A 17,147-nucleotide genomic window follows, 5' to 3' on the forward strand; every position below is an offset into this window, starting at 1 on the left:
CAGCTATGGCTAGCATTGGGTAGTAATAAAGCTCAGTATTCACGTGGATTTTAATTCCATCAACAAATATTTACTAAGCACCGGAGACTACATAGGGGATTAATTTATAAACATAGTCTGTTTGTCTTACAGATAAAAAAGGCCAAAACAGTCTTCAAAAGAAGTATCATTTATTTTTAAACTTTTTAATACAGATTATATAGAACAAATAATTAACTGACATACAGATCCTGATACATTGAATTTAAGGAACTTTCAGTTAGAAGTAACTGTGCGTAACATTTTCTGGAATATACTTAGAAAACTTTCCACAAATCCTGGCTGAAATAAAATAAAAGTATGATACTGTAGATCAATTCCATTAGCTGTTTATTAGTAGCCAATAATGATAAAAAATGCTTTATACAAACAGTATAAAAGAGGAGAACTGAGTTCTAAGGTTATGTCTGTATGTGCAGAATGAGAGATGGAGAAGAAACTCATAGTTATGGAAAACAGAAAAGAATGGCCCCAGAATTTCTTGCAAGACTTAGCAGCCACCAATATTCAGAACTGTATTTAAGCCCCAACCTGTCCATCATCTTCATACATTGTGCATCAGAAATTTCCAACCCAATTAAAGCATTTTTGTTTCCTTCATTGGTTTATTTATGAAAGCCACTAAAAAGACACAAATCTGGTCTAACCTATTTTAGCCTTACCTCTCATCCCTCCACACCCCATTAAACCCTTGTACCCACCTTACCTCATAGAGCTGTCTTGAAAGACTCAGCCAGTTTAGAAGTTATATCCTCACCGAAGTCTTTCCTAGATTCCCCAAGGCAGAGTCACATGCACTGTCCTCTTCTTTCTCCATTGCTTTATTAATATAGAATTTGTTACCTGATATTCTTTTATTTCGTTATTATTTTTAGAGACAGGATCTTACTCTGTTACCCAGGCTGGAGTGCAGTGGCACAGTTGTGGCTCACTGTAGCCTTAACCTCCTGGGATCAAGTGAGCCTCCCAAGTAGCTGGGACTATAGATGAGGTTTCACCATGTTGCTTGGGCTGGTCTTGAACTTCTGGGCTCAAGTGATCCTTTCTCTTTGGCTTCCAAAAGTGCTGGGATTACAGGCGTGAGCCACCACACCCGGCCTGCTACCTGATGTTCTAATATCTCTTTCCATATTTCTTCCTCACAAGTCTATATGCTCCTGAAAGCTAATAACTTTGTCTTATTCATCCTTGTAACCTCAGTAAATATTTGCTGAAGGAATAACTGAATCAACTATTTCTTGGGAAGTCCTTTTATAATAAGCCTCTCTCTCCCCCCCCTTTTTTTTTTTTTTTTGCTGATGTCTGAATTATAGTCATAATTTCAGATGATAGATGATAGTAACAAGTCAATAAATCCTATCAATAGGGAATAAAGAACCAGCATTTATTGCATAGAGTGTTTTCTTAGGATACCTCAACTGAGGCTGGGCACAGTGGCTCATGCCTGTAATCCCAGCACTTTGGGAGGCCAAGGTGGGCGGATCACCTGAGGTCAGGAGTTCAAGACCAGCCTGGCCAACGTGGTGAAACCTTGTCTCGACTAAAAATACAAAAATTTGTATTCCAGCTACTCAGGGGGCCGAGGCGGGAGAATCACTTGAACCCGGGAAGTGGAGATTACAGTGAGCCAAAATCAGGCCATTGCACTCCAGTCTGGGTGAGAGAGCAAGACTTCATCTCAAAAACAAAAAAAAAAGAAAAAAAAGAAAAGAATCCCTCAGCTGAACCTTATCAATAAAAGTACACTGTTTCCTAGTGGTTTATTGATTACCTATGAACAGTTCATTAAAGGGCTCTGGAAAAAAATGAGACCTGGGTGCAGAGGGCAGCCATCCAGGTCATCCAGGTTTGAGTGGTTTTACTCTTTGAGAACAGGTGACTAAAAAGCTGCCCAAGTCTATGTGACCTGTTTTTCAGAGCTGGATGAAAGCTAAAGTGGGGCACTCCTCTACAGCCCCTGCAGCAATCTCTCAGGGAGTGGTAGAGATAACAAGTCAGACATGTGATGTAAGCATGTATGCTTTAATTCACCTTATTCTCTCCCCATTAAAAGCAAAGTACAAAATCAGAGAAGTACAGTTGGTGAGAAATTTGATTATTTCCTTTTCTGGGATGGGAGTTGCAACATCAGTATAGGATAATAAAGAATGAGGGCCCTCACATACTTTTCAGTTTACAAATAAAAATACAAAAGAATATGGGCTCTGGAGTCAGGCTTGGGTTTGAATCCCAGCCGCACAAATGCTATGTGACCTTGAACAAGCTACTTTACTTCTCTGTACCCAGTAAATTGGGTTGATAATATCTTCCTCTTGGCTTATTGGGAGGATTAAATAAGAACATGCATGTAAACTCTTGGTGTAGTATCTTGCAAAGGCCTGAGGAGAGCTTAACAGTTTGAGGGAGATGTGAAAGTAGTTCATTACGTCTGGAACATAGATATGAGAGCAAAAGGATGGCACTAAGAAAGCCAGCATAGTAGTTAGGGTAGATTCAGAAGTAGGTAGCTTGAACTTGATCCTGAAGTCACTGGAGAACCATGCCATTGAAAGGGAGTGTCATGATCAGATTTACGTTTTAGGATGATTACTCTGCAGGCAATCTGGTGAACAGATTAGAAGGCATCCAGAAAGAACCTCCCGGGTTTCTGATTTGGATAACTGAGTACATACTGGTGATCATCCTTGAGATAAGGAATAAAGAAGGAGGACAGATTTGGTTCTGGGGGCAAGGAAGATGAGCAATTTAATTTTAGGCATACTGTATTTAAGGTGACCATTGACATCCAAGTGGAGCTACCCAACAGGCAGTTGGTCATGTGGGTCTAGAACTCAGGAGATTTGTGCTGGAGGTACAGATCTGGAAGTCTTTAGCTATAGGTGACATGTGTGTAGCCATACAAAGGGAACAGGCATGGTGTGCAAGGTGAAAAGAAAAGAGGCCATAGAACTGAATCCTGAAGAGCTCTAAGGAATCCTGAGAAGGGGCTAAAAAACAAAAACAAAACCTAAAAAAAGACAACTGATGATAAAAATCACGAGGGAACAGCCAGAGACATCAAATGAAAAGAAGAATCATTATCACAAAAGCCCAAAGAGGGAAAAGTTCCCAAAAAAGAGGGAGTTAAAAACAGGAAACAGTGGAAAACACTGTCATGTATCACAAAAAGTCAAGATGTAAATAGTGAAGAATGTCTGTTGCATTTAGTATAAATCACTGGGGACCTTGGTGAGAGCAGTTTCCATTTTTTTACGAGACCAGGACCCAGATTGAAGTAGGGTGAAGAGTGAGTGGGACATAAGAACAAAAAGATATCAGGGCTGGCTGGACCACTTTGAAAAGTCTTGAGGATGAAGGGAAAGGAAGAAATAGTGGTGTCTAGTGGGGGACCCAGGATCAAGGAAGTTTTTTTTTTTTTTTTTTTACTTAAGGTGGAGAAATGTAAGTACTCCAGCACATGTGTGTATAAAGGGGCAGTACGAATGACACATTTAAGATTTTGCTGAGAGAGATGATATTTCATAGGGTGATGTCTCTGGAAGAGATTGGATAGGACCCAAGCACAGAGCAAGAAATTGGCTTTAGGCGAGTCAGATTTGTCTTATACTAGTTAGGAGTAAAGAGAAATGGATGATACAGATGCAGCTATGTTCGTAGGAGGGAAGTGGAGGGAATTTCTGTGTGATGGCTTTAGTAATGTAGGCAGCAAGGTCAGCTACTGATGGTGAGAGGAGAAATTCGGGGAGGCTGGTCACAGTTTGAAGTAATAGGTCGTGGCAGGCAGATGTTGGTGGATGGGTTTTCCTGAAGCCTTGGGAGTCCAACTCAAATCAGAGGCCGTGATATAATAGTATCAAAACCCATAGCTCTATTCAGAACCTGCTATGAGAATAGAGAAGGTAGCTGGCTAAAATGGTCCTGAGCAGAGATTTTTAAGATTGATATAGCAGAAGGACTGGAAGTTGGGGTTTTGGTGAGAGATGGTTGACCTGATAGATGAAGTTCACTTCTAACAGTTGTGCAACTTGAGGTGAAACTACAATTGGAAGCCCACCCCTGGCCCCCTGCTGTACCATGAGGGGCCTCACATGTGTATGGATGCCCCCACCTATATGTCCAAACTCTGACCACACTCCCTGCTCTTAATGGCCATCCCTCAGTGCAAGATATGTACAAACCAATGGTACAGTTCACCCTCAGGAAAATGGACCCTGGGAAGGGGCCCACACAGATTCTGGGAGCCATTTGAGCAAAGAATTCTGGAGTCTTGTCACCCAAAGCACAGTTGCAGGATGGTAATGGCAAGCTTTGCATGAGCACATCCCCTTACCTCTCCTGAGCTGAGTGCAGACACAGGAGGGCCAGAGTGAAGCCTGCCAAAGTACAGCAGTCAGCCAGGCGCAGTGGCTCACACCTGTAATCCTAGCACTTTGGGAGGCCAAGACGGGTGGATCATCTGAGGTCAGGAGTTCAAGACCAGCCTGGTCAACATGGTGAAACCCCGTCTCTACTAAAAATATAAAAATTAGCTGGGCGTAGTGGCACATGCCTGTAATCCCAGCTACTTGGGAGGCTGAGGCAGGAGAATTGCTTGAATCTGGGAGGCAGAGGTTGCAGTGAGCCAAGATCGCATCACTGCACTCCAGCCTGGGCAACAGAGCAAGACTCTGTCTCAAAAACAAAAGCAAAGTACAGCAGTCATCCAGGTCTAAGGGTTGAGCTATGGGAGAAGTCTGTTAGAGTGAGAAAATAGAGGAATTAAAGGACTGGAGTTCTAAGGAAGATGGAAAACTAAGAATCATGGGAGTAGATAAATGGAAGCTGAAAACATTAGAAGGTTGTGCTTACAGTGGAATAGCTGACTTTATCATTTCCGAGGAGCATCTGCAAGTGGTGGTAAGAATAATAAACACAAAGATTCTTGGAGTGAAATAGGTTAAGGAAGTGACATTGGCTGGGCACAGTGGCTCATGCCTGTAATCCCAGCACTTTGGGAGGCCAAGGTGGGAGAATTGTTGAGCCCAGGAATTTGAGACCAGCCTGGGCAACATAGGGAAACCCCATCTCTACAGAAATTAAATTAGCCAGGCATGATGGTGCATGCCTATAGTCCCAGCTATTAGGGAAATGGGAGGATCAAGTGCTTAAGCCCAGGAAGTTGTGGCTGCAGTGAGTTATAATCACACCACTGCACTCCAGCCTGAGCAACAGAACGAGACCCTGTCCTAAAAGAAAAGAGAGAGAAAAAAGAAACTGAAGTTAAGGGAGTGGTAAGCCTTGTCCACCCACCCTTAGAGTCTCCCTGGGATGATTATGGAACTTTAGACAGGGACTGATATGATTTGGCTGTGTTCCTACTCAAATCTCATCTTAAATTATAGCTCCCATAATCCTCATGTGTCATGGGAGGAACCCAATGGGAGGTAATTGAATCTGGGTACAGATTTTTCCTGTGCTGTTCTCATGATAGTGAATAAGTTTCACGAGATCTGATGGTTTCATAAAGGGCAGCTCTCTGCACACGCTGTCTTGCCTGCTGCCATGTAAGATGTGACTTTGCTCCTCCTTCGCCTTCTGCTATGATTGTGAGGCCTCCCAGCCATGTGGAACTGTGAGTCCGTTGTACCTCTTTTTCCTTATAAATTATCCAGTCTTGGGTATTTCTTCATAGCAGTATGAAAATAGACTAATACAGGGACTGTAGAGCTAATAATTCTTTGGTGAATATGAGAAAATGGCAAAGAGTTTAGTTGATGACAGCAACAAACAGAGTTAGTAAGGGATGTAGCAGGAAGCCAGTAGCCTCAGAGGGTTAGAATTTTAGTGCAGTAATGATTTGGACAGCCCTTTGAGGATCAAGGAGAGGTTTACCCTGTGTCAAGGCCTCCTAGTGTGAGGAGCCTGAGAGAATGTGAGTGCACTTCATGGGAGAGGCAGTGCATTCACCAGGAATCCAGGTTACAGTTAAGAGAAAGTGGAAAAGCCAGTGCCCTGTGATAAGGTTGAGGATGTAGGGCAGGGGGATGAATGTCGGAGAAAGAGACTGGCATGATGGGAGAGCTTCACCAACTGGTGATGCTGAACTTTTGGGACAGTGGCAGAATGTATGCTGTGAAAGGACACAGCAGAGAGGAAACAGTAAGTTCACAAATATTTGCTGTGTTGAAGGTCTCATACTAGAAACCTTTAGGTAAACTTTTATGACTTCTATCTTAGTAAGCTCAGTCAGTGAATAAGATTAATTCTCACTTGTAAAATAATAAGGACAGGAAATTTAAACAGTCTTGTGGAAAAACCATTTTTATATTCTAATCATGTTATCAATACCCTTGGCCCTGCTCCCTATGGAAAGAACTGAAAGTCTTTTCTGCCACACTGTGCTCTTGAAAGTAGTGCTTACTCCTTATTTCTGCATGTTGTGGGGATTAGATGAGTGTTTTAACACTCCTGCATACATGAGCTACTCAGTAAATGAGTTCTCCCTTCCTCTGTTTTTCTGTCCTTTCTTCCTCCCAGAGAAGACACCTAGGAACCTGGTTTGTGAGTGGAAAGGAGAAAGGGTACCCAAGGAAGGGCACAGGCAGGGCTGCTTGGCATACGTGTGCTGTCACGTGGAATCTCAGGAGTGAGATCATCCAGTCAGTGCTGTCCATTCGAACTTTCTGCAGTGGCGAAAACATGCTCCATCCGTGCTGTCTAGTGTGGTACCCACTTACTGCAAGTGGCTATTGAATGTTTGAAATGTGCCTGGTAGAACTGAGAAACTGAATTTTTTATTTTATTTACTCATAATTCATTTAAATAATCACATGTACCTGCTATGTTGGACTGCACAGGTCTAGTGGATAATGTGCTGCTTGGCTGAAGGCTTCAAGAAAGAAATGGACTAAGTACCTGAAGAAATAGATAAGTTGGCCTGGCGCGGTGGGCCATGCCTGTAATCTCAGCACTTTGGGAGGCCAAAGCGGGTGGATTGCTTGAGCCCAGGAATTGCTCACTATGGGCAACATAGCAAGACTCCGTCTCTATTAAAAATTTTTAAATTAGCTGTGTTTGCTGGCATACGCCTGTAGTCCCAGCTACTTGGGAGGCTGAAGCAGGAGGATTGCTTGAGTCCAGAAGGTCTAGTTTACAGTGAGCTATGACTGCACCACTGCACTCCAGCCTGGGCAACAGAGTAAGACCTTGTCTTTTAAAAAAGTAAAGAGAGAGAGAGAGAGAAATAAAGAAAAAAGAGAAATAAAGAAAGAAGAAAGAAAAGAAGGAAGGAGAAAGAAAAAGAGAAACAGGTAAGCCTCAGCGAGGTGTGTAGCTGGGCTTTGGCATTGCAGAAATCAGAAATAAAGGAGTCCTATATGCTCTGATGAAATGACCCTGGACTTGAGCTATGGCCTGAGAAGTTGTGAGGAGAGGGGTGATTTAGTCAAAACAATGGCTGGAAAGACAACTTTGTAAATAGTAGAAATCAGGATTAGAGTGTTTCTGATGTAATAGCCACACAAGATAAATAATTAAACTTATACAGGAATTCCGGTCTTGTGGGGGGATTGATTTAATGCAGACCTCAAGGGCAGCTTGTAGAGAAACATTAATTGCAAAGCAAATACTAGGAATATTTGCCAAGGGTTTCAAAGAATTGGGACAAATTTCTGGAAATATCCTGCAAACCATGTAGTACAACACAGTGACATGGTGACAGGGAAAGGATGGAAAAAATGTAAATTGGTAGGAGGTAGAAGTTGTAAAATTTTGCATAATATAGTTTCACTATAGCCCTGGCTGTAATAAAACGTGTTTCCCTGTATGAATGTTTACTTGTGATCATGAGGGAAGATGGTGTTGCTTTAATGTTTTTGTCATATTTGTCCCATCTTGTTTCAAGTATATAATGAACATCTGTCTGCTCGTCAGTGTGCAGTGCATTGGGATGGGGGTTGGTGATGAAAGAAATGTACAGTGGCCATTGTGCTTGAGAAAGTCCTAGTTTCATTTAGAATATAAAACAAACTAATTGAATAGGTGATGACAGTAATTTAAATGTCTAAAATGAATGGCACAGATGAAAGGTGATAGAAGCTCAGATCTGGGTGAACTGGAATGGTGAAAGCCTTGATGAGAGGAAGTAGAGGACTTTAAACTATGCTTCAAAAGAAAATGAACCCCATAAATCAACATTTCTGAAAGTACATTCCATAAAATATTTTACAAAAGTCTCAAGGCAATAATTAACTCAGAATAACTATGGCATATTTATTTGTCCAAATGAAATTCTGTAACCTGATGATTTCTGTCAAAATTTATCCAGCTTTCTTCCTTTGCCTGAACACTATTATTATTATTATTATATTATTTTGGACACAGGAGATTACAGTGCTAGCAAATGCACCTTCCTGTCAATTCCAGTATGGTATTCTGTGTTATTTCTTGGTTAGAAATTTCACAGGGTTGGCCTGGTGCAGTGGCTCATGCTTGTCATCCCAACACTTTGGGAAGCTGAAGTGGAAGGATCGCTTGAACTTAGGAGTTCAAGACCATCCTGGGCAACATGGCAAAACCACATCTCTACAAAAAGTACAAAAAATTAGCCAGGTGTCATGCACACGTATAGTCCCAGCTACTCGGAAGGCTCAGGTAAGAGGATCACCTGAGCCTGGAAGGTTGAGGCTACAGTGAGCCATGATCACGTCACCTGGACTCTAGAATGGGTGAGAGAGTGAGACCCTGTTTCAAAAAAAAAAAAATTCACAAAAGTCGTGTTTTGAAAAGTGCTTTGAAAACAGAGACGATGAAGAAGGTATGATTGAGACAGAAATAATAAAGAGCCTGGAATTTTGTAGTAGGAAAAAGAAATCTAGTGTTTAATTAGACAACTGGAATCTCAGATTTGATCTACTTTTTCATTTTCAAATTATTAGACATAATAACTGCTGTAGGAAAAGACAGGCTCATGCCGGTTGTCTGCTTTTGACTTATGTAGCTCTTAGTTGCAAAAAGTCAGAGAAAAATCTTCACCAGATTCTCAAGAATACAAGTGCAGCTGCTGGAATGACTACAGGTGCACTGGTTTTCCCACCCGGGTGCAGTTCTTTCCAGGGCTGCAGAGGCACAGAAGGGGAAGACGAGATCAATCTACCAGCATCCAAAGCATTGGGTGAGCTTGAAAATGTAACAAAAGGGAAGAGGAGGGATGCTCTGCAAAAAGATGGGAGAGGAAAGGCAGAGATAATGCAGAAAGAAAGTACTCAGTAGATAAAAATGTTTTAGTTAGAAGTATAAGGCATTCCCATGTTACCATTCCTTTTCTTTGGTAACAAGAATTATGAATCCTGAAAAGAATTAAGGTAAAATCTCAGAAGGTGAGAAAAAAAGTATTAAGATAAAAATTTTAATATGTTTAGTTGGCCCATGACATCATGATTTCTAGCTTTTGTTTCTGTCTTTTTAGCCCTTCCAGGTTCAGGGGATAGTATTACATTAAGGGAGAAATAGCTTTTCACTAGTTGCCTTAGAAACTATAAAACATATATGCGTCCAGCCGAGGTGGAGGTATTGACATCCTTATCAGTTTAACTTTCCCACTACAAATAAATGACAAGTGTTTGAGGTGATAGTTATGTTAATTAACCTGGTTTGATCATTACACAATGTATACGTGTATTGAAACATCGCACTGTACCCTATAAAGATGTGCAATTATTGTGTGTCAATTAAAAACAAAATAAAACTTAACAAACAATCAGATATGCTGTGACCACTCAGCCTTCCAGTAAATGTTAGGAAATAGATGAAAACCAGTGAAGGTCATTTTATCAGTGAAATGCTTAAAGTAATTTTCTTTTAAAGCTGAATAATAGGCCGGGCACGGTGGCTCATGCCTATAATCTCAACACATTGGAAGGCCAAGGCGGGCGGATCACTTCCTGTTAGGAGTTTGAGACCAGCCTGGCCAACATGGTGAAACCCCGTCTCTAATAAAAATACAGAAAACTAGTCAGGCATGGTGGCACAAGCTTGTAATCCCAGCTACTTGGAAGGCTGAGGCACGAGAATAGCTTTAACCTGGGAGGCGGAGGTTGCAATGAGCTGAGATTGTGCCACTGTACTCCAGCCTAGGGGATAGAGTGAGACTCCATCTCCAAAAAAAAAAAAAAAACCTGAATATTAATGGAAATTTGTCTATAGTCATTGGTTTATACTAAGGAGTGGTGAAAAGAACAGGGTATTAAGATGGATACGTCCTATGTTTTAGTCATTGTTCTTCTCTTTAATATTCATGTAACACAGTCATCTCAGGGCCAGCCTTTTTACCTATACTGGGACTTCCTTGAAGTACAGCCTGTCATGGCCATGACTGACTCTTTCTTAGTGGCCTCTGTTGGCAGAAATAATTATTTTTGAAATTTTCAGCCAACTGTATAAATCCTGAACTTCACATCTTTATTATTTTGCACCAACACCAAGTATGTGAGACCCTCTACTCATCTGCCATTTCTTGTACTCTGACCTCCATACTGTTGGTTTCTCCCTGTACTTATTCCTTTATCGGTTTTCATTCCTTTATCAGTAGGATCCTATATGAGGCAAATAACATAAAACCCCATTCTAACTGATTTCATCATAGAGGGGACTTACTGACTCATAACTGGAACGGTCAGGCTTTACAATTAGTTGATCTCTGGGCTCTCTGGTGTCTTTAAATATTTGGTTTCCTTCCTTCATTCTGCCATTCAAAGTGTCTGTTTTATCATAAATCAGATTCTGCTCATTCTCATAGGATGGCTGCCAGCTGCAATCAAGGACATAAGTGTACTCACACTTAGTGGGAATGAGACCCCCTTCTCTTACAGCATTCCAAGCAAGAGTACTGAGGGTAGGGACAGCTACCTTCAAAGAACATGAACTGTGTTGGGGGTATATGAGTGTTGAGAGGAAGATGTGCATATATTTAGATAGGGGAAGAGGTTAATGGCTAGACAACCAATGTATATCTAACCATGTACTGCACTGACTTCTCCATTGTTATTTCTGGAACCCTTGTCCTATGGTAAATAAACTCCTCCACTTTTTCATACTCTTCCCTGGATCTTCCCTTCTCTTCCTGACCTTTTCTAAAACCCACTGAACCCTGACAAAAATGTTTCCCATGCATCTCTCTTCCTCCCACACCCCATACCACAAAGTAAGGAGGAAAGATCAGTTCTTCTTTTCCCCCAGAAGCCCCCTCCAACCACTGTGATGTCCTGCACTTCTTCACCATTGTGTAAAAACACCTTTGAGGCTCATGATCTGGTTTTCCCATTTTATATCCTGCTCATGTTGTCTCTCCCAGTCAGCTGGGAGTTCCTTCTTCAGATACTCGGGTTCCTGGTTCAGTCTTCCTTTCTACTCCCGGGATCCACCATCAACCTGCTGACTCCAGTGTTCACATAGGCAATTTATCCAAACTAGACTCTTGTTTCTTTACACTCTTGCAAAGAAACTGCTTAACCCTTGAGGTCTTAAATTCAGATATCTCACATTTTTACTATAACCTGACTTCTCCCATTTTACTGTTTTATTGATTTTACTGAGACTGTAGTTTTTCTGTCTAAAACATTGCTCATGTTTTATATTCCATTTCTTCCTGTCTCTGTAGGGAGCTCAGTCTCTCTAAATATCTTAATAATGTAATTGAAAAAAAAAGTGGTTTCAAGTAGAATCATAACTATGATAAATTGCTTAGATATTTTGTGCAAATTTAAAACATATTTATTCCCAAATCTTTTGATCTAAAACCAAGGCCTTTTGTTAACTATAAATGATTTGATTGGCATTTCTACTATCCTTATTGTATAAACTACACCTATAACACATCATCTTTGATTTCCAGTTTCAGCTTCTCGAAAGTGGAACATGAGTATAAGGAAACATATAAGTAGTATGAATTCAGAAGCCTTCTGAATTGTCACAATTCCTTTCCCAATCTTTCATAAGGACAAGTTTTTTGTGGGAGTTGATTTTTTTGTAACTGTCTTTTTAAAAGTATTTCTGAAACCTTTTACCTATCCCAGAAATAAGTTTTTAAATGTTGTATACATTTAATCAGTCAAATATTTAAATTATGTGAAAATAAGCATGACAGGCATAAACAGGTTTTGGAACAACAGGCTTAACCATTAGTTAGTATATAACTCAACTGGTGGAAGAAGAAATGTGAAAATGTATTAGAAAATAGCCTGGCAGCCTCAAGTTGTAAGCATCAACTGGTATGTGGACGTGAGTTCTTGTGGAGACTAAGTTGAAGAGGTCAGTATTTAGGTCTCTCCTATGTGAAAAATGTATCTATTCTGTGCCTCAGCCTCTTTTAGCTACACTGTGTTAGCTCTGCTTATTTCCACGGCCAAATCCACAGAGAATTGCCTAGGTGCACACTCTCTCCACTTCTTCACCTCTTCCTTATTCCTCCATCGTTGTAGTCTGACCTATACCCCTGCTGCTCGCCTGACACCGGTTTGGCCAGAGTCATGAATGGCATTCTGCTGCTGTATTCAACAAAGACTTTTCAGTTTTTCTCAACATCTGTACGTTTGGTACTGTTTTCACTGCTTACTTGTCACAAGTTCCTAGAACCCATCTTGGCCTAATGTTCCTTCTACCTCAGTGATCATATTAGAGTTAGGGCCCCAATGCTTTTCTCTTCTCACTCTGCAAACTCCTTGAGTACTCCTATAAGCACAATTACCACTTAATATTAATGAATTCCTCTTACATGTTCTGTAGCCACTTCAAACTTGGCATGTCCAAAATCGAGTTTCTCTTTTTTCCCCCAAAAAGCCTCCTTTCCCTTGACTCTCTTGACTCTCTCACCTCCACTGCCTCCATCCGTTCAGTACCAAGTCCTTTTGAGTCAAATTCCTGAATATATTTTAAATCATTCCGATTCCTCCTATTTCCTAGTTTTGTGTGCTTTAATCATGAGGCCCAATAGCTCCAAGAACAACTTCTCTCTTGAATGATCTCTTTTACAAACCTTTCAACTCATTATAATTTGAGTGATTTCTCTAAAACACAAATCTGGTATCTCTCACCTGATTAAAACCTTTCTATGGCTCTCGAATTGCCTTCAGAATAAGATTGGATGTTTGGGGGAATTTTTTGTTGTTGTCGTTGTTGTTTTAATGTTTTGTAGAGACGATGTTTCACTATTTTGCCCAGGCTGGTCTCGAACCCTGGACCTTAAGCAATCTGCCTGCCTCAGCCTCTCAAAATGTTGGGATTATAGGCATGAGCCATGGTGCCTGGTCAAGGTTGGATGTTCTGATGATTCCCAAGGCTCTTCATTTGCTAAATGACCTTACTTACCTTTTCAGCCTTCTCTCCCCTCATGGCGTTACCTTTGGATAATTCCTACACATTGTTCAAATGTTGGTTTGCTAGTTGCTCTTCTAGAAAATCTTTCTTGACACATTCCCCCTGCCCCAAGACCAGAATGGGGTTCCCTTCGTTTGGAGTTCTCTCTGCTTACCCTTGTCATAACACTCATCTCAGTGTAGTATAATTGCATATTTATCCATTTGTCCTTTCTACTGTATTAGAATGTCAGGGTCTAAGACAATTTGCCATTTATCCACATTGCCTGTCACGTAACTAGATACAGTACATGCTCATAAATATTAGCTGGGTGAATGACTTTAAACAAGTCACTTAGTCTTTCTGAGGCTTCAATTGCTTTATCAGAGGAGAATACAGTAATGCCCTACCTACCTTATAAGGTTGTTTTGGGGTCCTGTAAGATAATAGAAAGGAAGCTTAGCATAGTGGTTAAGAGTATGGGTTCTGGATCCATACTGCCTGGCTTTTAATCCTACCTGTGACCCTACAACTAGCTGCGTGGCTTTAGGCAAGTTACTTAACTTCTCTGTGTTTTAGTTTTCTCTTCGTAAAATGAGACTAACCACAGTATATAACTTAGAGGGTTGTTGGATGACTGAGTGAGTTACTACATGGGAAGTATTTTGAACCGTGCCTGAACAGACAATACATGTTAGCTACTAAATATAACATTTTTATTTGTAAGCCCTAAAATTATATATACTTATATATATATGTATATATTGCGTATGTATATAGACAGAGAGAGAAACATGGCATCAGTATTACTAGTTTGAATGTTTTAAGGGAGTAAAAACTGGTATCATTATTCTTAACAATTTCTTTTTTCTTTTTTTCTTTAAGGATAATGGCATAGCTATCCCAGAGTTTATTTTCCAAGTCTTAAATTCAAATTGTCATTCTTAATTTACATGAAATTTCGGTTAAAAAAAAATGATGTTCAGTATAAGAAGAGAAGTTTTTAAATGTTTCCTTGCTAAACTTGCAAGGTTTTTTCGAGTCTGTGTACATAGTAGGTGGAAGTTAGCATTGGAAAAATATTAAAATAAAAAAGATACTGGCCAGGTGCAGTGGCTCACACCTGTAATCCCAATACTTTGTGAGGCCAAGGCAGGAGGATTGCTTGAGCTCAGGAGTTCAAGACCAGCCTGGGCAATATGGGGAGACCTCATCTCTACAAATAATTTTTAAAAATTAGCTCAGTATGGTGGTATGTCCCTGTAGTTTCAGCTACTTGGGAGGTTGGGGTGGGAGAAACACTTGAGCCCATGAGGTCAAGGCTGCAATGAGCTATGATCACATCACTGCACTCCAGCGTGGGCAACAGAATGAGACCCTGTCTTAAAAAAAGGGAGGGAAGATTACTGATTTAATTTATAAAGGAGAATTATTATAGCTCCAACACCTGACTTTATTTTTCTATATGATTTAATTACACAAACAATTCAGTGTTTGAATTATACAAATTTCATTAAAACTATGTAATTATGCAAGAAAAATAGGAAATACAGGGGCACTTAATTTTGTGCATATGTGTTCACCTGAGAGTATTTGCTTGTTTTTTTAAAAAGGTTCTTTTTAATTTAAAATTTAATTTTATAATGCACATTCATATGTTGACTTTGGGCCGACAGAAATCCCTAATTCTTATTCTTTTTCTGATTCTTTTTAGAGTTGGTGGTTCCAGGATTTTACTCAGAATGACATTAGGAAGAGAAGTGATGTCTCCTCTTCAGGCAATGTCTTCCTATACTGTGGCTGGCAGAAATGTTTTAAGATGGGATCTTTCACCAGAGCAAATTAAAACAAGAACTGAGGAGCTCATTGTGCAGACCAAACAGGTGTACGATGCTGTTGGAATGCTCGGTATTGAGGAAGTAACTTACGAGAACTGTCTGCAAGCACTGGCAGATATAGAAGTAAAGTATATAGGTGGGTCAGATGCAGAAGCATATCAGTGTTTCACTTTGCGGACATCTTAAATCATTTCATGCTTTCTCTCTTTCAGTTTTCCAGTTTTACAAGCATTGATTTTTACATAATAATTAATTGTTTAGAATTTAATTATCTAAGACTTTAAAATTGTTTATGTTGGCAAAGGTGCTATAAAATGTACACTCTGATTACACTGCTTTCTGGAGAGCATTTTGACAATGTGTCAGAACTTTTAAGACATTCATACCCTTGCTCATTAATTCCACACCTAGACATTTATTCTAAGAAAATAATCATATATATGGAAAATTCATGTATCAATTTATGTATAAATAGGTATTCTTGTCATATCATAGGCTTAGAAACAATTCCCAAATGTCAACTAATAGATTAGATAAATAAATTATGAAACATCCATCTTTTGTAATGCTGTATAACCATTAAAATCATGGTTTACAAGCAGTATTTAATGACATGGGGAAAAGGACACAGAAGAACTGGAAGAAAATAAATTTTATCAGTGGTTTTGTTAGGATTCACTAGAGAAATTGAACCTATAGGGTGTGTGTGTGTGTGTGTAAGTATATATATATATAAAAATATATATATGTGTGGGGAGAGAGAGATTGATTGATAGATTGATTATAGGGAATTGGCTTACATGATTAAGGAGTCTGGAAAGTCCAGAATCTCAGTGTGGGCTGGTAGGCTTGAGACCCAAGAGAGCTGATGTTCCAGCTCCAGTCCGAAGGCCAGTAGCCTAGAGGCCCAGAAGAGCCAGTAGTGCAGAAGTCTGGAGACTGCAGGAGGATTCTTCCTTGTTCAGGGAGTCTTTTAGGCCCTAAACTGATTGGATATTGACTACCACATTATAGAGGGCAGTCTGCTTTACTTCAGGCTCATCACTCTAATGTTAATATCATCAAAAACACCCTCCAAGTTAACACATAAGATTAATCATCAGAATGTTTAGTATATCAGGTGATGGGTTTATAGCTAATTTTTACTTTCCTCTTTATGTATTTCTCTATTTTCTGTATTTTCTGCCGTTACATACATTATTTTTATAACATATTAGACCCTTCGAGTTATAAGGAGTGAAGATTCCCTTTGGTTACCTCTAAGGGTTGGACATATTTTGTAGAATAATTATGACAGACAACTTTGGCTGTATATCCAGGCTTCATATGAGAATATAAGATAGCTGCAGAACTGGATATTGTAAACATTCGTGGGCATTTTGAAAGATCATCAGAATCCAGCATAGCCCTAGTGACCTGGTCATCTCCTTGCCTCCACTATGCCTTCATCACCAAGAGTTCTCTACTCTATGTTTCACTGTAAAAAGGACTTGGCTATTTTATCTCAGCGTTTGTTGGCTATTTTCTCTTATCTCAGCATTTGTTTCAGTTTCTGCTCCTACTACCAACTGCTTCACTTTCATTAATGGCTTCTCAATCTTATTACACGTCTTGAATTTAAACTCCTGAATAAAAGTATCTGGTTGTCTTCATTAGTCAAAGTCAAAGGGATAGAGTTAGTCCCTATTCAGCAGAGCTTTTCCAGCTGGCGACTTCATGTGCATGTACCATCCTGGATGTGGTTTGTCCTTGGTTCAGGTGCTCACTTCTTCAGTCACTTGTGGCCAAGATGGTATACCAACCCATAACTTAGGCATTTGAGACAAATGCCTGGAGTGCTATGGCACAATCCTAGCTCACTGCAGCCTCAAACTCTTGGGCTCAAGAGATCCTTCTGCCTCAGCTTCCTGAGTAGCTGGGAATGCAGACATGTGCCACCAC

At 40.1% G+C, this 17,147-nt stretch overlaps 1 protein-coding gene across 3 annotated transcripts in view; it reads left to right on the forward strand.

Moving 5' to 3' along the window:
- NLN (neurolysin) overlaps nt 1-17,147 on the forward strand; it is a 105,096-nt gene that overhangs the window by 23,913 nt on the left and 64,036 nt on the right. For 2 of the 3 annotated variants that reach the window (XM_032144690.2, XM_032144691.2), the window contains exon 2: nt 15,083-15,342. The exons of the other annotated variant lie outside the window; for it this stretch is intronic. In XM_032144690.2, the coding sequence (XP_032000581.1) occupies nt 15,083-15,342 (260 nt within the window). The remainder of the gene's footprint in view (nt 1-15,082; nt 15,343-17,147) is intronic. 3 annotated transcript variants of the gene reach the window in all.

Source organism: Hylobates moloch, unplaced genomic scaffold (assembly GCF_009828535.3).
Source record: "Hylobates moloch isolate HMO894 unplaced genomic scaffold, HMol_V3 SCAFFOLD_23, whole genome shotgun sequence".
NCBI classification, from domain to species: Eukaryota; Metazoa; Chordata; class Mammalia; order Primates; family Hylobatidae; genus Hylobates; species Hylobates moloch.